This window comes from Mastomys coucha, unplaced genomic scaffold (genome assembly GCF_008632895.1).
Source record: "Mastomys coucha isolate ucsf_1 unplaced genomic scaffold, UCSF_Mcou_1 pScaffold2, whole genome shotgun sequence".
Lineage (NCBI taxonomy): Eukaryota > Metazoa > Chordata > Mammalia > Rodentia > Muridae > Mastomys > Mastomys coucha.
The window spans coordinates 26,338,575-26,355,327 of record NW_022196902.1 but is presented as its reverse complement, the minus strand read 5'-3'; the positions used below and the strand labels follow the sequence as shown (position 1 = coordinate 26,355,327).

General features: G+C 37.8%; 1 protein-coding gene across 3 annotated transcripts in view; it reads left to right on the top strand.

Annotated features, from left to right (window-relative positions):
- The first annotated feature begins 1,795 nt into the window (after positions 1-1,795).
- Positions 1,796-16,753, top strand: part of Clvs2 (clavesin 2) — a 103,213-nt gene continuing 88,255 nt past the window's right edge. The window contains exons 1-3 of one of the 3 annotated variants that reach the window (XM_031380733.1): positions 1,796-2,252; positions 2,489-2,624; positions 3,117-3,974. In XM_031380733.1, the coding sequence (XP_031236593.1) occupies positions 3,586-3,974 (389 nt within the window). In that variant the 5' untranslated portion in view covers positions 1,796-2,252; positions 2,489-2,624; positions 3,117-3,585. Of the gene's footprint in view, positions 2,625-3,116; positions 3,975-16,753 lie in introns of all 3 variants that reach the window. The other 2 variants (XM_031380735.1, XM_031380732.1) reach the window with 2 other exon arrangements.

The window sequence follows — 16,753 nt, the reverse complement described above, 5'->3', positions numbered from 1 at the left end:
GCAACAAAATCTATCTGTCTCTCTGTCTGTCTATCTGTCTGTTTATCTATCTATCTATCTATTTATCTCAGTCAAAGTTACATTTTAGAGAGTGATATTGAGCAGTTGTTTTTAAAACACACTGAGAAATCTGTATTTTAATTATTTTAAGGTAACAAATTAGCTGTAATTTCAGAAATGCTGGTAGCGAATATGATCAAACATTCTGCTTTATCAACCAGTAGGAAACATGGATATTCATGTCAAGCATTAGGTTATTAGCTTTTTTCCTATAGAGTTAAGAAAAAAGAGTCAGATAATACTTGTGCATCTATGGGGTACTTTTGGAGTAGTAAATTTACATAAGTTTGGTGTTTGCCTTTGGCTCAATAAGGAAATTATAGCTCCATGCCTAGATATAGACTTACCTTGATTTCAGATGGAGGCACCATTATCTCTATCTTTCAAAGTCCCTCCAAGATTACTGTTAGTCTGCCAAAAAAATGTTAGTCTGGATAACAGGCACCTATTATCTTTTTTGTAAGACATGTAAAAACACAAGATAACTGTAGAAAATTCACTTTCAGTGTTGGTGATAGCTAAAACTTGTTTATAAGTTGATATGAGAAAGGAATTTCTTCTTAGATATTTGCTAAAGCAAATTTATATAGAATAAAGATTCATATTTATGGGTTCTGTATTATGGATTCAACAAACCGAGAACTAAAATACTTGCACAAACAATTTCTGTCCTTACTAAACATATATAGGCTTTCCTCTTCATGGTTAATCCCTAAAAAATACAGCATGGCAACTATTTACACAGTATTTTCATTGAGTCAATTGTCGTTAAGTAATACAGAGATGTGTGTAGAATATATACAAATTCTGTTGCATTCTATATATGTAAACCTGTGCAAAGTTTGTTATCCCCAAGACCTGGGAATCAGTTCCCCATAGTTCTCAAGAGATGTACAGTGTATATGTAAGGTATATATCACAGACACATATACATATCAGATACACTCATAAGCACACACATATATATTTAGATGACTAAGATTTCATCTCTTGCTTTTAAACTTAACAAATATGTATATGACTTATTCTCCTTTTCTGGTTCCCAAATCACTTCACGATAATTTATTTGACAAATGATATAGTATGCCATATCACACTCCTTTCTTTTTTATCAGTACCATATTAAAGCAAACAAAAATAATGTTGTATAACTCGAAAGTCTAACAGTCTTTAAAGTGTGGCTACTTCAGGGGCACCTCCTATTCACAGAATGTAGAACACTGACCTACACCGGAGTTCAGAAAAGAGTTGCTGCACTGGGGTAACTTAAACTCAGGACCTTTCTTACAGATTGAGTAATGTGCACTATACTTTGAAAATTGAAAACATTTTTTAAAATGATTTTCAGGCATCATAAGCCCAAGGGTTCTTTTTGTTTATGATGATCTCAGTATAAAGATTCATTACAAGGAAAGAGCATGTCTCTAGAAGTAACTGGAAATACACTTTATTAGGAGTCAAGTGCTCTCTTCCCCCGTTCCCGCTCAACCCCCTGTCCTATGAAAATTTTGTTATTCTTGTTGATTTTTGCCCTGGTTGTCATTTTCATCCTCATCTAAGGGAATTTAACAGGGAGAGTTTACAGCTGGAAACAAATCTCTGTAAGTTTTCCCAAGAGAGTAAACACCAGACACACTTGGAATTTCTGTGGGCTTTCTTAAAATTAAATACCTCTGCGTACAACAAAAGTGAAAATACAGTACGTTCCCGTACTCCTACTCCATCAAAATTACCCACAAGAACCAGAAAAGGTTTCTCAACCTCAATTGCTAAAGCAAGGACTACTCTACTTCACACTCCCGGATCATGCACACAAAGGGTGAGGGAGGAGCGTGAGGATGCTGTGAGGCCATAGCTGTCCCTCCAGACCAATTGGAGCCGGACCTGGCTGGGACATGGGGACCCAGAGCAGGCTGAACTTGGGGCTTGCCTCCCAAAATGCGTTCCTACCCCTAAGAGGCAGAGAGAGGAGCGGAGTACGTGCGTGAAAGCTTACAACGTAAAGCTTACAACGTTAAAGCAACAAACGTTAAGAGCTCTCTTAAGAGTTGGGCTGAGCCGGATCCTCTTTTAGCGTCAGAGGGCTCAGGAGTGTCTGCGGCAGTTCCAGGGGCGCGCAGGACCCAGTGGCTCTGGGCGCACTGGAACAGCCCGTGCTGGCTGCGCCGTGGCACCGCTTGGGCGCACAAAAGGTAAAGGCGGTCACAGCCCTAGTGGCTTGCTTCGTCCCAGCGTTCCCCTCCCCTTCCTTCTTCCTCTCGAAGGCGAAAATGGCTGGGGCAGGCAGTGAGGTACTCGGGCAGCAGAGGTCCTAGCTCCGCCAGTCCCCACCCTTACTGCTGACAGAGGCAGGCTGTCCTTGGATGAAGTGGCCGAGGCTGCTCTCTAGTGAATCCTCAAGCGGGTCTCAGCCACCATCTCTTTCCAGTTGCTCCATCCCTTTGAGAGGAGTAGATGCTACTGTCGACCCCGCCGCCGCTGCCGCCACCACCTCCGCAGAAGCCAGGGTTGATGGATGCTGGGGAGTGTCGCATTGCTTAGCATCTCTACCTCGCGGTTTGCTGGTAGGAACTGACTGCTCTTTCCTCTTTCTGGCTTGGGGAGGGGGGTTGTAGGAAAGATAGAGACATTTTTATTTCATGCTCCACAGTTCCCTGCACCCACCCTGGTTTTGACATCTTTGCTCTGTCCTTATCATTATCCTCCACTTCCTTGGCAAGTCCCCTGAAATAGAGACTAGGCAGAAGTTGGGGGCAGGGGTGAGGGTGAGCCCATGCTCCTGTCAATGGTACCCAAAACCCAGCTAGAGCCTTATGAGATCAGGGTGTGTGGAAGAGGTGCAGTATCTGCAGTCTCCCCTAATTGGATTGTAATAACCTAAAGTAAAAACCACACAACATCCTATAAAAATAGCATCTTTGAATAAGCAGAGAGAAATGAGCTGCTTTCCCTTCCTCTTTCTCTCTCTCTCTGCCAAAGACTCTCCCCGTCTTGGATCTCAGAGCTGAAGAGCCACCATATTATTAATCAGAATTCTCATCTTTTATCTGTGGCAGGCACATCCTTCAGCAGGGAACGCAGCAGCTTCACAGTGCTGGGGCTGCGATGTCCGTGGGGGTTGTTTTCTTGCAAGACAAGAGAAGACAGAACCAAGACTCTAAGCACCCACGCTAGTTGGAATTAGGGTTTCTTTCCTTTCCTTTTTTTTATTTTTTTAAATTCAGAATGGTAAAGTACAAGAGGTAGGCCTTCAGGGCCTATCCACAGGCTCACTTCAAATGGGAGGCATTGTTTTTTAAGGGGTTCTAGGGGGGAGACATTTAGAGACTCCCCAGAAAAGCTATGGGGAAAAGCAGGAGCAACAAGGTACTTGGCTTAAAACAGAAGAGGAACCATTTCTTGTACAGGAAAGGAAGCAGACAGCAGTGAGGAGAAACAGAGGCCAGAGTGTGGTGTGGAGGTGACAAGTACCAGGTATATTGCTGGACACACAAAGAGAGAATCAGAGTTGGATACAAAGGGACAATGACTCACTTGCAAGCTGGTCTCTCTCCTGAGACCTTGGAGAAAGCGCGCCTGGAACTCAATGAGAACCCAGACACTCTGCACCAGGACATCCAGGAAGTAAGGGACATGGTCATCACCAGGCCGGACATTGGCTTTCTGCGCACAGATGACGCTTTCATATTACGCTTCTTGCGGGCCAGAAAATTTCATCACTTCGAAGCCTTCCGCCTCTTGGCCCAATACTTTGAGTACCGGCAGCAGAACCTGGATATGTTCAAAAGCTTCAAGGCCACCGACCCTGGCATCAAGCAGGCATTGAAGGACGGCTTTCCCGGGGGCCTGGCCAATCTGGACCACTATGGGAGGAAGATTCTAGTCCTTTTTGCTGCCAACTGGGATCAGAGCAGGTAAATCCTGAATCTCAAAGTTTATTTATGATGTTTTGACAGTCCTGGCTGTTTGTTTTTGTTTTGTTTGTTGTTGTTTATTTCGTTTTGCTTTTTTATAATTTACTCTTAGGAGTTTTGTAGTGTTGCACTTTCAATGCTTTTGTTTACTTGCTGGGAGCAGGGAAGGGGGCAAAGGGAAAATGTGACTCATAGAGAGCTTTGGGTAGGCTCCCTTGGGAAGGGCTTGCATTTTTTTTTCTTTTAAAACTCTTCCTTCTCTAACACAGTTTCTCCTGCAGCCTTATGTGCTCCCAAGCCATATTATTAAGCTGAAAACTTTAAACTACTAAACTCTTAAACTACTAAATAAAGGCTCTAGAAATATTGGCTTTTAAATCCTGGTGTTTACTCATGTGGAGAAACAAGGAGAGAATAGAGATGTTTCCTTCCTTTTTCCTCAAGAAATCCTTTGTCATTATTCATCACATTCATGGTCATAATCGCCATCACCACCTTTTCTCTCCCCAGTACTGATATTTTATCTCCCCCAAACAGTGTCATGCTTAACTAAGAGCAGACAGTTTTATTGCTTGGGAACTTTTCTGCTTGGTGATGTGTAGATGAAAGTCTAATACAATATGTGTCACTTCAATGAGAAGGAAGAGTTGTGCCCTCCATCACTGAGCACACTTAACGACACTCAAAATAAAGGTTGACTAGTGTTCCTGTTAGACGCCTGTCACTGATCTGAAGGGTATGCTTCCTGTCTGATATGATTTTTCAGAGACGGAAACTTTAATACCCATCAGCTGGTAGGCTCTATGGGCTCAGGTGCTGTTCAGTAGGAGATAAATACTACTCTTACTTCCTTTACTTTAGAAAAAATGCAGACAGTGGTATTTCTGTCTCCCCTCACACCTCTTTTCTCAGACTGTAAGACACAAATGTTATAAAAGGCTTTTGGGTAAGAACCATCTAATACAAAGTTAAACATATTTCACAGTATTTACAGAGCTACTTGTTAAAGCATTTGGTGTCTTTTTAGGTCTGTGAATGGTGTATTTGGATGCATCTGGTAGTTTAAACTATTTCTGGAGTGATGTAATTGACTTCTGTAACCAAAGAGAGATTCAGCAGCTCTAACAAAAATTTCAGACAGACTTCTGAGAGTATTAGCATGTTAAAATGAAAATGGATATTTTAATAGTTTTCTCTTTTTTACTGGTAATGCTTTCTTATAGTTATAGGCTGAGAGTTTGAACTGATAATTTTTCCTAGTAAATATAAAGACTTTGTGCTACATAAAATTTCACTGAGTTTAGGAACTCACAGACAGGATTGCTTCTGGGAGTCCTTTGGATCTTATGTCCCTCTTTTTGTTTGTTTCTTTCTTTCTTTGTTAAGTAGGAAACTTCCAAAGACTATTACAAAGAAAATTCCACCCATTGACTCCATGGTTTCTTTGAGTTTTTTAACTGTAAAGAGTTCACTTGAGAGTTACACAAGCCAGCCAGTTATGTCTACTAAAATGTAAGAGGAAAACTCATATTCTTCATATTCCTTATATCATTTAGATTGAAAATCTATTACTTGAGCTATGATGTTATATTGAACCACAGTGATATATGGACATTTTATATTTAAATGTGTCTAGAATCTGTTTGTAGTCTTTAGGCAAATTTTATACACACACACACACACACACACACACACACACAGACACATCCAAACTATAGTATTTTTTCTGTACGCAAAAAACATTATTCATTCTTTATAAGCTATATCAAGGTGAACCTTATTTACAGTTCTCACATATATAGGAAAGATTATTTTGGCTATAGAATATAGAATGTGTTTTAGTATTGCATGTATTACTATTAAACACAGGCTACCAATAACCCAAAGTCTTCCTGGAAATTTGTATTAGGAAAGAATTTATTAATTGGTGTGTAGAATTAGTTTAATATGCTGATACAAGATGATAACTAATAATATGTGATTGTATAGCTAAAGTTAAAAACGAGAAGCCAGGTTTTGTGAGAATGTACTACTAGGGTTTATGTAGTAGCAATAGGATGCCGCTTTTGTGGTTGAAGAGGGGCATCCATCACCCAGAAGGCAAAGCACATCAATAGGAAAAGGATACACATGGTTTAGGGCTTGTCTGAAGTTCAGATAATTTTTCCTTCTTTTTCTTTACTTACAGTACATTTAAATCTACAAATACTGATAGGCAGTGACACAGATAAACAGTTATGCATCTTGGCATTTTCTCAAAACTTTCATTTTCAGGATATGAGCTTACTCTGATTTTTGCCTTGAAATGTAAGGAAAGCAGTCTCTCACAGTGTCAGGGCCTCCCTTGTTCACCTCAGACTGGATCTTCTCTTTCTACACATAGTGTCATGGCTTCTCTTACCTGACTCCTGTAGAAGACTCTGGTTCCTTCTGTGTATGATTCCTTGGTATATTGCCCTTCACAGGCTATCTCCTTTGTTGCTCTGCTCTTTCATGCTCTGTGGCTAAGGTGCTAATTCTTCCCTTTCCCTGTCTTGACAATTCCAAATCACCAGAGTTCAAGAATTCTGCATGTCTGAACTTAATTCTGACCATATCCCTGGAGTTGAATAGCTGTTTTTTTTTAAAAAAAGTAATGTTTTATAGGAAAAAAGGGAGAATATAGTAAATTCTACAGGGAAACTTCAGAAATTGAGAAAAATCATCAACCCATATAATTGAAGGAAAAAATTATATTCAGTTTCCTAAGTAAAGAAGTAAAAGGAAAGTGTATTTTTTAAAAAAGGTCTACTCTACAGAAAGTTAATTTGATAACAGAAGCAACTAAAGTAGAGTAGAGAGACCCAGAATGAGCCAGAGTTCAAAGAAAAGCTACACAGGTTTTACTAAAATTTTAAGTGGGATTTATCTGTGAACAGTTTTCTCCTGTGTTGAATAAGGAAGAAAATTTTGGTGTTCTCCAGAACACTGGTCCCATAAGTGAATATGAGAGGCAAGCATAAAGTAGTGACTTTCCTACTACACTATGGCACAGGTTAGTTTGGACTTATACAGACCTGAACCACTTCCAAAAACTTTATGAGACATGGAGTCATCAAGAAGCCTATGCAAAGAACAACATTTGCACTTTATAAGAAATCTAATGCAATTCAACATTCTAAAATGTCAAAATGACATTTTGGTCTGTGGGTTCTTTGAAAGTGGAGCAGTACGGGTTCAAATGACTGGTGAATTTCATTGATCAGGCTGTACTTAGAGTCACATAAATTTGTCTCCATTTGTTCAAGCCATCTAATATAATTTCTGAAAATAGAAGAAAACACAAGGCAATTATAACCATTAGACTGTCATGGTCCTCCCAGTACCCCAGATATCACATGCTTCATTTGCTTCCTCAGTGATAGTGCCCTGCTTAGGACACGTAGAGAAATTCAATTTGTTCACCTAATTTTGTCAAGAGTCAGAAGATAATAGTCTATGGAAGAGGTAGCTTCTTGTAGAAGGAAAGCTTGGGATGAAAGAGGAAGAGAGAGAGAACATTCCTCCATGGATGGACAAGTAATTATTACTGGAAATATTCATGAATGAAATTTTGTCATATAAGATGTCATATTCTGAGTTGGCTTATATATTGTCAGCTCACTACTAATACATTTGTATATTGTAACAGGCTTATGAAGTTGTTCTTTATATTCCAGTTATTTATCTGGAACCTAGCTGAAACATTGGAAAACAAGTAAATATAACTATAATCAAAGCAAATCTATGACAGTGGTAATTCGAAGTTGTCATGATGACTGAATATCACACAGTAGCAAAGTTCCAAAAGTGGTAGAAAGCAGACTGCTCAGATATGGCTGTAATCTACCAAATTACCAAGAAATTTGCCCATTATTCTTGCATATTTGCTGCTACTGTATAGCTTTTTCTTAGAAAAGAAGATGTATAAGTGGACAGCTATTGGTAGTTTCTTTTCAAAGCCACATCATGCTCCTATTCCTTCCAACAATGTGGTCAACATTCAAAACAAGCGAAAAGTACTAAAACACTCACCTATACCTAAAACAGTAGCCACAGAGCATACTGACTTGATTTAGTGTCAGATAAAATATTTTAAGCTTCTTTAAAGTGCACTAAAAGATTAAGTAAAACAAAGGTGATTAAATATAGATTAATATACTATATCAGCCAGAGAAGTAGGGAGACCCTCTGATAGAATCCCTTAAAAAAGTTTTAGTTGTTTGGTCTGATTTTCAAAGACTTCCTTTCAAAGACTTATTGGAATTTGTTGTTTCAATTAAGGAGTTGTTGTCCTGTGCAGTGCAGACCAGGCATCTTCACCTTCACAACCTTGAAGGCACAACTATGTGTGTTTTGAAGGTGGGGATATCATTAGGTCAAAGACAACAATGGCCGATGGGCATTGCATCCCATTTCTGTTCCAGAAGAGATCCTATAACTGTAAGGGAGCTCTCTGAACAACATTCTGGAAACAGCAACTGATGCTAAACTTTACTTCTGGTACAGACAATGGCAAACTGCAAGCAACATAAAAAGCTGTCTTGGGAAATGGTAAAGGGATTAGGCAACAGATTCCTGAAAAAAAAATTAGGACAGTTTCTTAAAGCTGGGCCAAATGCAGCAACTAGTGAACTAATCCTGAAATAGTAGCAAAAACAAAACAAAACAAAACAAAACAAAAAAACCAAAAAAACAAAAAAACCAAGAGAAGCAACCCTTGCTAGCATGCTGACATGGTCTGGTCCATTATGTTCCTCTGTTTTGAATACGTAGCTTTAAGCAAGGCTGAAGAATAGCAAAGTAAATAACTTACTATGGGATGACTCAAACGAACTATTTAAAAGTGCATCAACACAGGAGTCAATACTTAGTTCACAGGCAGGTTATGCTTAGTGAACAATTGCATTACTTCTGTTTGAGAAAAAAAGGTTGAGTACCTTTAACTTCACCTAGAGTACGTACATAATTTCACTGTTATAACAAGCAGGCTTAACATCATGAGGAAAATCTATTCCTATGTGTTATAACCTTGTGATTATAACCAACAAGCTGAGTTATTAATATTTAATTCAATTTGATTTAAAAATAATTTCTGTCAGCTACATGATTTTTATCTAAAATGTGTATTAGGGACAAATATAATTACATAGATTTGCTTTGTAAAATTAAAGGGCATGTGGATTTTTCTGGGAAAAATATAAAAATTCAGGGGAGTAACCCCCAGCTGGGGCCCAAATGTTTACTGAGGGTACTATATGCTACCGTTGGGATTGGGCAAAGGGGCAGCTGGGAGCTCCTCATTTTGTGTAGGGAAAAACATCACCTATTTACTTAACAAAATTTAGTCACTGCTCCATTCCATCCATCCATCCATCCATCCATCCATCCATCCATCCATCCATCCATCTATTCAAAACCACTCTGCATCTTGCATACACTATGTTAAAGGACATACACCCTTGTTTTCTCTGACTAGTAAGCAAATCAGTCACTTCTCATGTGATTAGTGGCCAACATAAATCAATCTTAATAGTTGAAAAAAATCCATGTGTGTTTAAAGAAAAAATCTTTCTTAAACTTCAGACTATATTGAAAAGGGGTGTGTATTTGTGGGGGAGGGAACAAAAGCTAAGGTGAAAAAAATGTTCTGAAAGCAAACACTGTAGTAAGTGCTGTTTGCTTAGAGTAGCCGGTCTCAAATCCCTGACGTGTTTGTATTTATCCTACAAGTCTGTTTTAGTTTCCGTTGAAGCAGGTACATGCTTTTGCTTTTTTTTTCTCCATAAAGTAAATCTTTATGTGTGACTGTCTCATTCCCGGTGGTTCTCTTCTTTGCTTTACCTCCATCCCCCAGCTGCAAGGGTGGGGCAGCTAATCTATGTTCAGTGACAGAAGCCAGACAATGAAAACATCAGGATCTTTATTTCTTCCATTGCTTGTAGACTGGGCCACTTCTATTCTGCCTCTTTGAATGTTCTTGTGGATTTCCTTTACGTAATCCCTTATTCTGGCTAGGTTGGAGCATGCCGGGCACAAAAGGAAGGTACCATGTTGGTACTGACTTCTAGATCTCCTATATTCTGACACAAAAATACAGATCAACTCCATTAAATTGTTCTAGGTATGTAACACCATAGGAAATGGAAAGAAGGTTGTCCTAAGTGGTGGCAGAAAGATACTAGCCTCTTTTCTTTCTTCCCATGAAGATTCTGGGAAAACCTGAAATTGTTTTAGATTCATATTGCCCTTTGCAAAATATTATAATCAAACCTGGCTGAGACTCCATTATTATGCTAAGGTTGAAATTACATATTTGAAATTGTTTTAAAATTGAATAGCTCTGAAATTACCTAGATAGAATATTATTGTTATTATTATTATTATTATTATTATTATTATTATTATTATTGATTATCACTATGTGGTGTTATAAAAATCTAGATAGGTTTATCAGCACTAATGATACATTGTAGCATAAAGCCAATTCTGTGTGTTTCAACCTCAAGCACCATTCCAACAGAAAATATTTTGAACATTAGAAAAATGTTGTTTAATGACAACTGAGGTACTGGGCTAACTTTAATGAAAGGTGTAATAACAGTTGTTCACTTATCGACAGAGAATTGCTGGCTGTTGTGCTGTTCAATACTGGGATGTTACCTAGTGTTCCTCTCATGATACTGAAAAGGCTGGAAAGTGGTAGCCAGAGCACATCTGCCATTTCAGCTGATCTTTGCTCTGAAGGAAGGAATGCTATAAGACTGTAGGTAGGAAATATGGACCAGGAAGTAACCAAAATTTCCTTGACTGCAGGTAGGAGAGGCTTGCCTGGTCACCTTGAATGTTTTTGAAAAATACTTTTGGAATTTACTTCCTGAAATTACTTCTTTTATTAAAAAAGTTCAAGGCTTCTGTTTTCTTCTCTACTAAGCAATGCTATGTAACTCTTGTTTATTATCTAGATGTCTTCATTTTCTCCCTTTGAGGGCGAGGGAAGCCTGAACTGAATGATATCACCCAAATATTTACACCAAATGGTGGCAACATTTTTTCTTCTGTGTGTAGAAATAAACAGTGTAGTTTATGTCCTTGGGAAGTATTTTGATTTTTGCATGGTATCAGAGACCCAAGTATTCAGGGTATGTTGATGTTGTAGCAAGGACATAAAGTAGCATCACATTGAAAAACACAGTTTTAGAGCTAATGCTAAATGTCTGAGGTGTCACAAGACAAGCAAGGAGAGCCTGGGAGATATAGACTCATGGTGGGGAAGGTGCCAAAGTCTCAAATTCATAGATACAATCTCAAAGGACAGAAAACACTGGAGGTGAGAAGTCACTGGAGGTGACTTAGGGAAAATGAAAGAGCATCCTCAACAGACTGAAGAGGAAGACGAGCAGGGAAACAAACTTCTGCTTGGAGACTGCCATGTGACAATGTCTCAAAGTCTGGGGTGAGCTTTGTGTGTGTGAGTCTATATGGTAAGATGTATGTTGTTTAAGGCAGTGGTGAGATTTTGGAAGAGCCATGGGTGATTAGTTTTTTGTGAAGGTGTCAACATAATCAATTGCACAAAAAAAATTGGGGGAAGATGTCCAGAAGAGAAAGAGAAGCGATAAAGAGAATGAGGCTGACTGCCATCTTATTAGGCAATGGAGACAGAACTCTAGTAGAAATGGGTTAACAGATACCAAAGATACATGAATATAGAGAAAGGAATAGTTAGGTCTTGGTGAATAAACAGTGCCAAAAATAAATGGAAAAACTGAGTTCTTATTTATTAAGTGCTTACTTAATGCAGGCAGTCCCAGAGGCACAGTTGGTTTGGGTGGCATTGTAATGAGTTCCATCAATATGAAATGTTCCAGTTAAGAAGGGGTACTGAAGTTCTGGTGTTTTACAGAGTAGCTGAGAATAAGTGAGGAAGGCGCTGACTGAGTCCACTAATAAGGCATTACTCAGTATATTGACCTGGGGTATAAACACATGACTTTGGAATTCTGTGAGATACTGCATAAGAGTGAGATACCAAATTCTATTTTTCCATAGGGGAGATCGGAGGAAGGAGTGGAAGAAAAACACAGAACAATTTCTGGGAAAGTAGAAGGAAAAATACTTCTTGTAATATTGCAAAGCAAGGCAGTCTCATGTAAATTATTCCTCTTGTTTTCATTATAAGCCAAGCCCTGCTAAAAGCTTTATAATTTATTTTATCTTTACCTTAATAATTTTTGTGAGATCAAGACTATATTGTTGAAAGGTTCACACATCAAGTGTAGATTAAGTGAATGTAGAAAAGAAAGCTAAAATCTGCAGGAATCAGAAATTAGCAACCGAGTATAAGGTCTGTGGTTGACACAAGCGTACACACTTTAAATAATGTCCTATGAAGTCAATGGCATAATCTCTAATTTTCAAAACAGAAATAAAAGTCTTAGTGATATTCAACAACTTCAATATACAAAGGGAAGTTGGGGTTAGAGAAATAAAAGTTCCCCGTTTTATTTTGTATTTTTTCAGCTATAAGTCTTACCTTAAGACATTAAGTTAAATAAAAGTAGCCCCAACTTATGAATTCAGGGATGTATTATACTCCACAAGGAGTACTGACTTTTATTACCATGGCACGAGGGGTTCAGTTTAGACTATTCAGAGAGTAAGAAGCAACTGTAGCTCTCAATGGTTCTTAAAAAAAAACACGTTATAGAAAATTTAATTTTCATTGAAAGCAATGGTTTTACATGGTATGGTGCCTTTTTGTTAGAATCATGATTTCCTCTCACTATGTGCTCTGCATTTTCTTTCAACTGATTCAAGCCTTGGTTCATAGTATTTTGGGAAGCACAGTTGGGAGTCAGGAGCTGCAACAATGTGCTAGTTTTTATTCATGACTCTTTTCTAGTACATGAGAGAAAGATAGTAGTGGCTGAACTCACACAGTTTAGGTCTAAGGTCCAAACATGAACATATGCAATATTTTACTGTAATGAAATTTATTTAAAAAAAAAAGGAATCTGAAAGGAATTTTAAAAAGAAAATGATGGTAAGATTCCTGGAGAATTTGTTCTAGTGGATGTGTTTTAGTAGATGTTACATCTTTGTGGATGGCATTTTACAGCCATTGGCAGGAGCCTGTTTAATAATTTTCTATTAAGCCAGTGCCTGCTGAGCTGCTAATGGTGAGAATATGACAACAGAGGACCAGAGGAAGTCAAGAGTGCTGTTGGCCTGCCCTCTGAATACAGTTAGCTTAGAACTTTTCAATGTTTCTTTTATCAGACTCAAAAATTAAAATGATTTATTTATATAAGACCATTAATTCCCTCTTTGGAGCAAGATATTGGACATCTTTTAAAAGGTTAAATTTCCTCTTAGGAACCCTGCAAGCCAGAGGCTCTTCTTTATTTATACTGTGATTTCCTTTATTTTACTTCTTTTTAAATAATGATGTATTTAAATCTCTTGACTTTGATACAGTTTGGAAGAGGAAAGCATGTTTCTTGCAACAAATTGTCTCTTGTTTTGTCCTTACTGGAGCCATGATTGATTTTCACTACATTACTCATTACTCCTTTGAAAAACATTTCAGATTCAAATTACATTTTATAATGTTTTCATATCAATAAAATTTGAGATTCTTATGAATAATGCACGGATAAATCATCCCCATCAGAGAATATCCAAATTAGGTTTATGTGAATTTAAATTTTTGTCTTTAACATGGTTTTATTGTGAATTTCAGAAATTAAATTGATTTTTTAATAAGGTGCCCATTTTTAACCTAAAATATATTATTTCTGATCTAACATGCCTGTCTCTGCATACTTACAAGCTTCAGTTTACAACACTGTCGGAGGATCAAGTTTACAATGAAGCCATGAGTGGTACCAAAGATTGACATGCACACTTCACAGAGTCGAGGCACATAAGCTATAGAACTCTTCAACTCTCCCAAAAGTTTTCTAATCTTAAGAACTGGTGAGATGGGTACTGGGATAAGGGCATTTGATACTAAGCCTAACATTTGAAGTTGACAGCTAGTTGATTTGACAGCTGTTGATGGAAGGAGAGAACTGGGTCACAAAGGTTCTTTTCTGACTTGTAGCATGTGAACACCAGTACCCACTCTGCTCTCACATAAATAAGTGTTATAAAAATTTTGAATAGTGTTATTATCTTACATATTTGAGAAATATTTTTAGACTACTTATAGTCTAAAGATAGTAGATAAAGAAGATAGTCTATCATAAGATCATTCTTTTTAACAATGTTTTTGCTGATTATAAATGCATTCTCTTTACTCTTACTTCCCACCTTCTCTTATTTCCCTCCTGTCTCTAACACCCCTCCCTCATCCATCATTGGTTTGGACTATCCATTGGATCCTAGCAGGTTCACTGGTGGGCACATAACCGAAGACAACTCCATCCCTCCCAGATTTTATCAGGAGGCAGCTCAACAATGAGATCTCAGGGTAGCTTAGCCCTTTCCCAGTCCATCCTTGCCTGTTGACAGACCCATTAGAAAGTAGCTGTCTTCACTTTCCGTGTTTTTCCCTGAAGATAGCAATGCCGTATCTTCTGATTCTTATGTTCTTTCCTCTCCTTTTTTTTCACAGTAAAGAAAATAAAAATAAATAAAAATATTCCTTGAATATGTAAGATAATAACCCTACTGAAATTTGTGTGGGACAGTATGGGTTCTGGTGTGCAGGTGCTGCAGCTTATGTGTAGGTCAGAAAAACCCTTCCTTTCCATAAACAGAGTCCTAGGGGTCAAATTCAAATGTCAGGCACAGTGTCAAGTGCTTATATTCCATTATCCATCCTACCAATTCCTAAGATTAGAAAAAGAAATATTTCCCTCTGAGTCACAGTGTAGATGGCTATATTGCAGATAGTAGAAATGTCTTGTTCAAGAGTGAGCACTTAAATTTACCTTCAGGGTCCTGAGCAGCCATTAGTCTCTGTATTCAGAACTATTGGCTGGAATGAATGGTTTCTCTCTCATGCCTTTGGGTAGCATTAGAAAGGTAGTTTGATGCCCTAAAGTTTAGCTAAATGAAAGAATTATGTAGATCCCCAGGATTGATGACCCCTGTTTCTCTAGTTATTGTTTTTTGACTGGGTTTATGTTCCAGGAATTGACTTTCCTCAGTCATGTATGTTACTAGTGCACTATTGATACCTTTTCTATTCTGGTTCCATGCATGGCTTTTTTCTGGTGCTATGAAAGCTAGCCACTAGGGAAGAAGCCTCCAACTCACTTCCAATCTAAGCAGGCTGCTACAGAGTTCTGGTAGTCCAGCAAAAGGAGTGGTAGGAACTGTCATAATTCTGTTGTCCTATAGAGTGTCCCTGGCCAAAAGCTTATCGAGAGGATTTCAACACTGACATTGGGATTTTATTTAATAATAACCCAAAGCTTATAGGAGCAGCACTGTCCAGCCATGCAGAACATGACCATTTTATCCATCTTTTGGTGTGTCAGGCCTCCTCCCACTCCCTACTCTTTCTTTTGTGCTATTTCCCTTCTTGCTTAAACCTTTCCGTTCCTGGGATTCTCCTCCTCTTTCTTGTATTATCTATGTTCTACTATCTTTTTCTCACCATTCCTACCTCCACAGATGGTTTCTTTCTAGTTTCTTGATTTCTGGAGGTACTTTAAGCTGAATATACAAAGTTAAAGATTAGAAGCTAGGTTTTATATGCGAGGGTGAAACACAGTGTTTATCTCCCTGTTTCTAGGTTAGTTCACTCAGTTTTACAGTTACATCCATTTTTTTTCTGCAATTTTTATGACTTCATTTTCCTTTATAGCTGAATAAAACTTCTTTGTTCAGATTTTCTTTGCCCATTCATTAGTTTATGGTCATCTAGAATGATTCCTTTTAATAGTTTTTGTGAATAGTGGAAAAATGGATATGGTTGAGCAGGTATCTTTGCAGTAGAATTTTTTGGACATATGATCAGTAATGGGATGGCTGTGATATATGTAGTTATATTTCTAATCTTTTGAAAAACTTTCATGTTCCTTCCCATAGTGGACACACCACTTTATGCTCCCACCAATGGTATATAAGAGTTCTTTCTACACACATTCTCCAGCCTTGGTTGTCATTTGGTATCTTGCTGAAAATCATTCAGTAATGGTAGAGATAAAATCCCAAATTTTAATTTGTATTTTCTTGAGGGCTAAGGATGTTTAACACTTTCAAAATGGTTTTTAACTATTTGTATTTCATCTTTCAGACCTCTTTCCTCAGATTTATAGCCTGTTTTTGAGAGAGTTGTTTGTCTTCCTGGTGTTTTGTGTTTCTCTGTGTGTGTTTCAGTATTAATTCTTTGTCCAATGAATTGGTGTGAAAGATTTCTCCCCATTTTGTAAGCTGAACTTTCATTCAACTGACTGTCACTCTTGCTGTATAGAAGCTGATTTAGAGTTATCTTTTGTGAAAGGTGAGAGATAAAGGTCTAGTTTAATGCTTGTACATGTAGGTGTCAAGTTTCTCCAACACAATTTGTTGAAGCTCCTTTTCTCTGGTATTTTTGGCTTCTTTGTAAACAAAACAAAACAAAACAGATACTGTAATTGGGTGAGATTAAATATGAGATTAAATTTCTTTTCTATTTCTTTTACTACATGAATGTTTTTATATGAGTACCTTATACTGCTTTTATTATTATTTTATTTTAGGCATGGCTATAAAGATTGGTTATGGTAATATTTCCAGCAATTTCATTTATATATATATATATA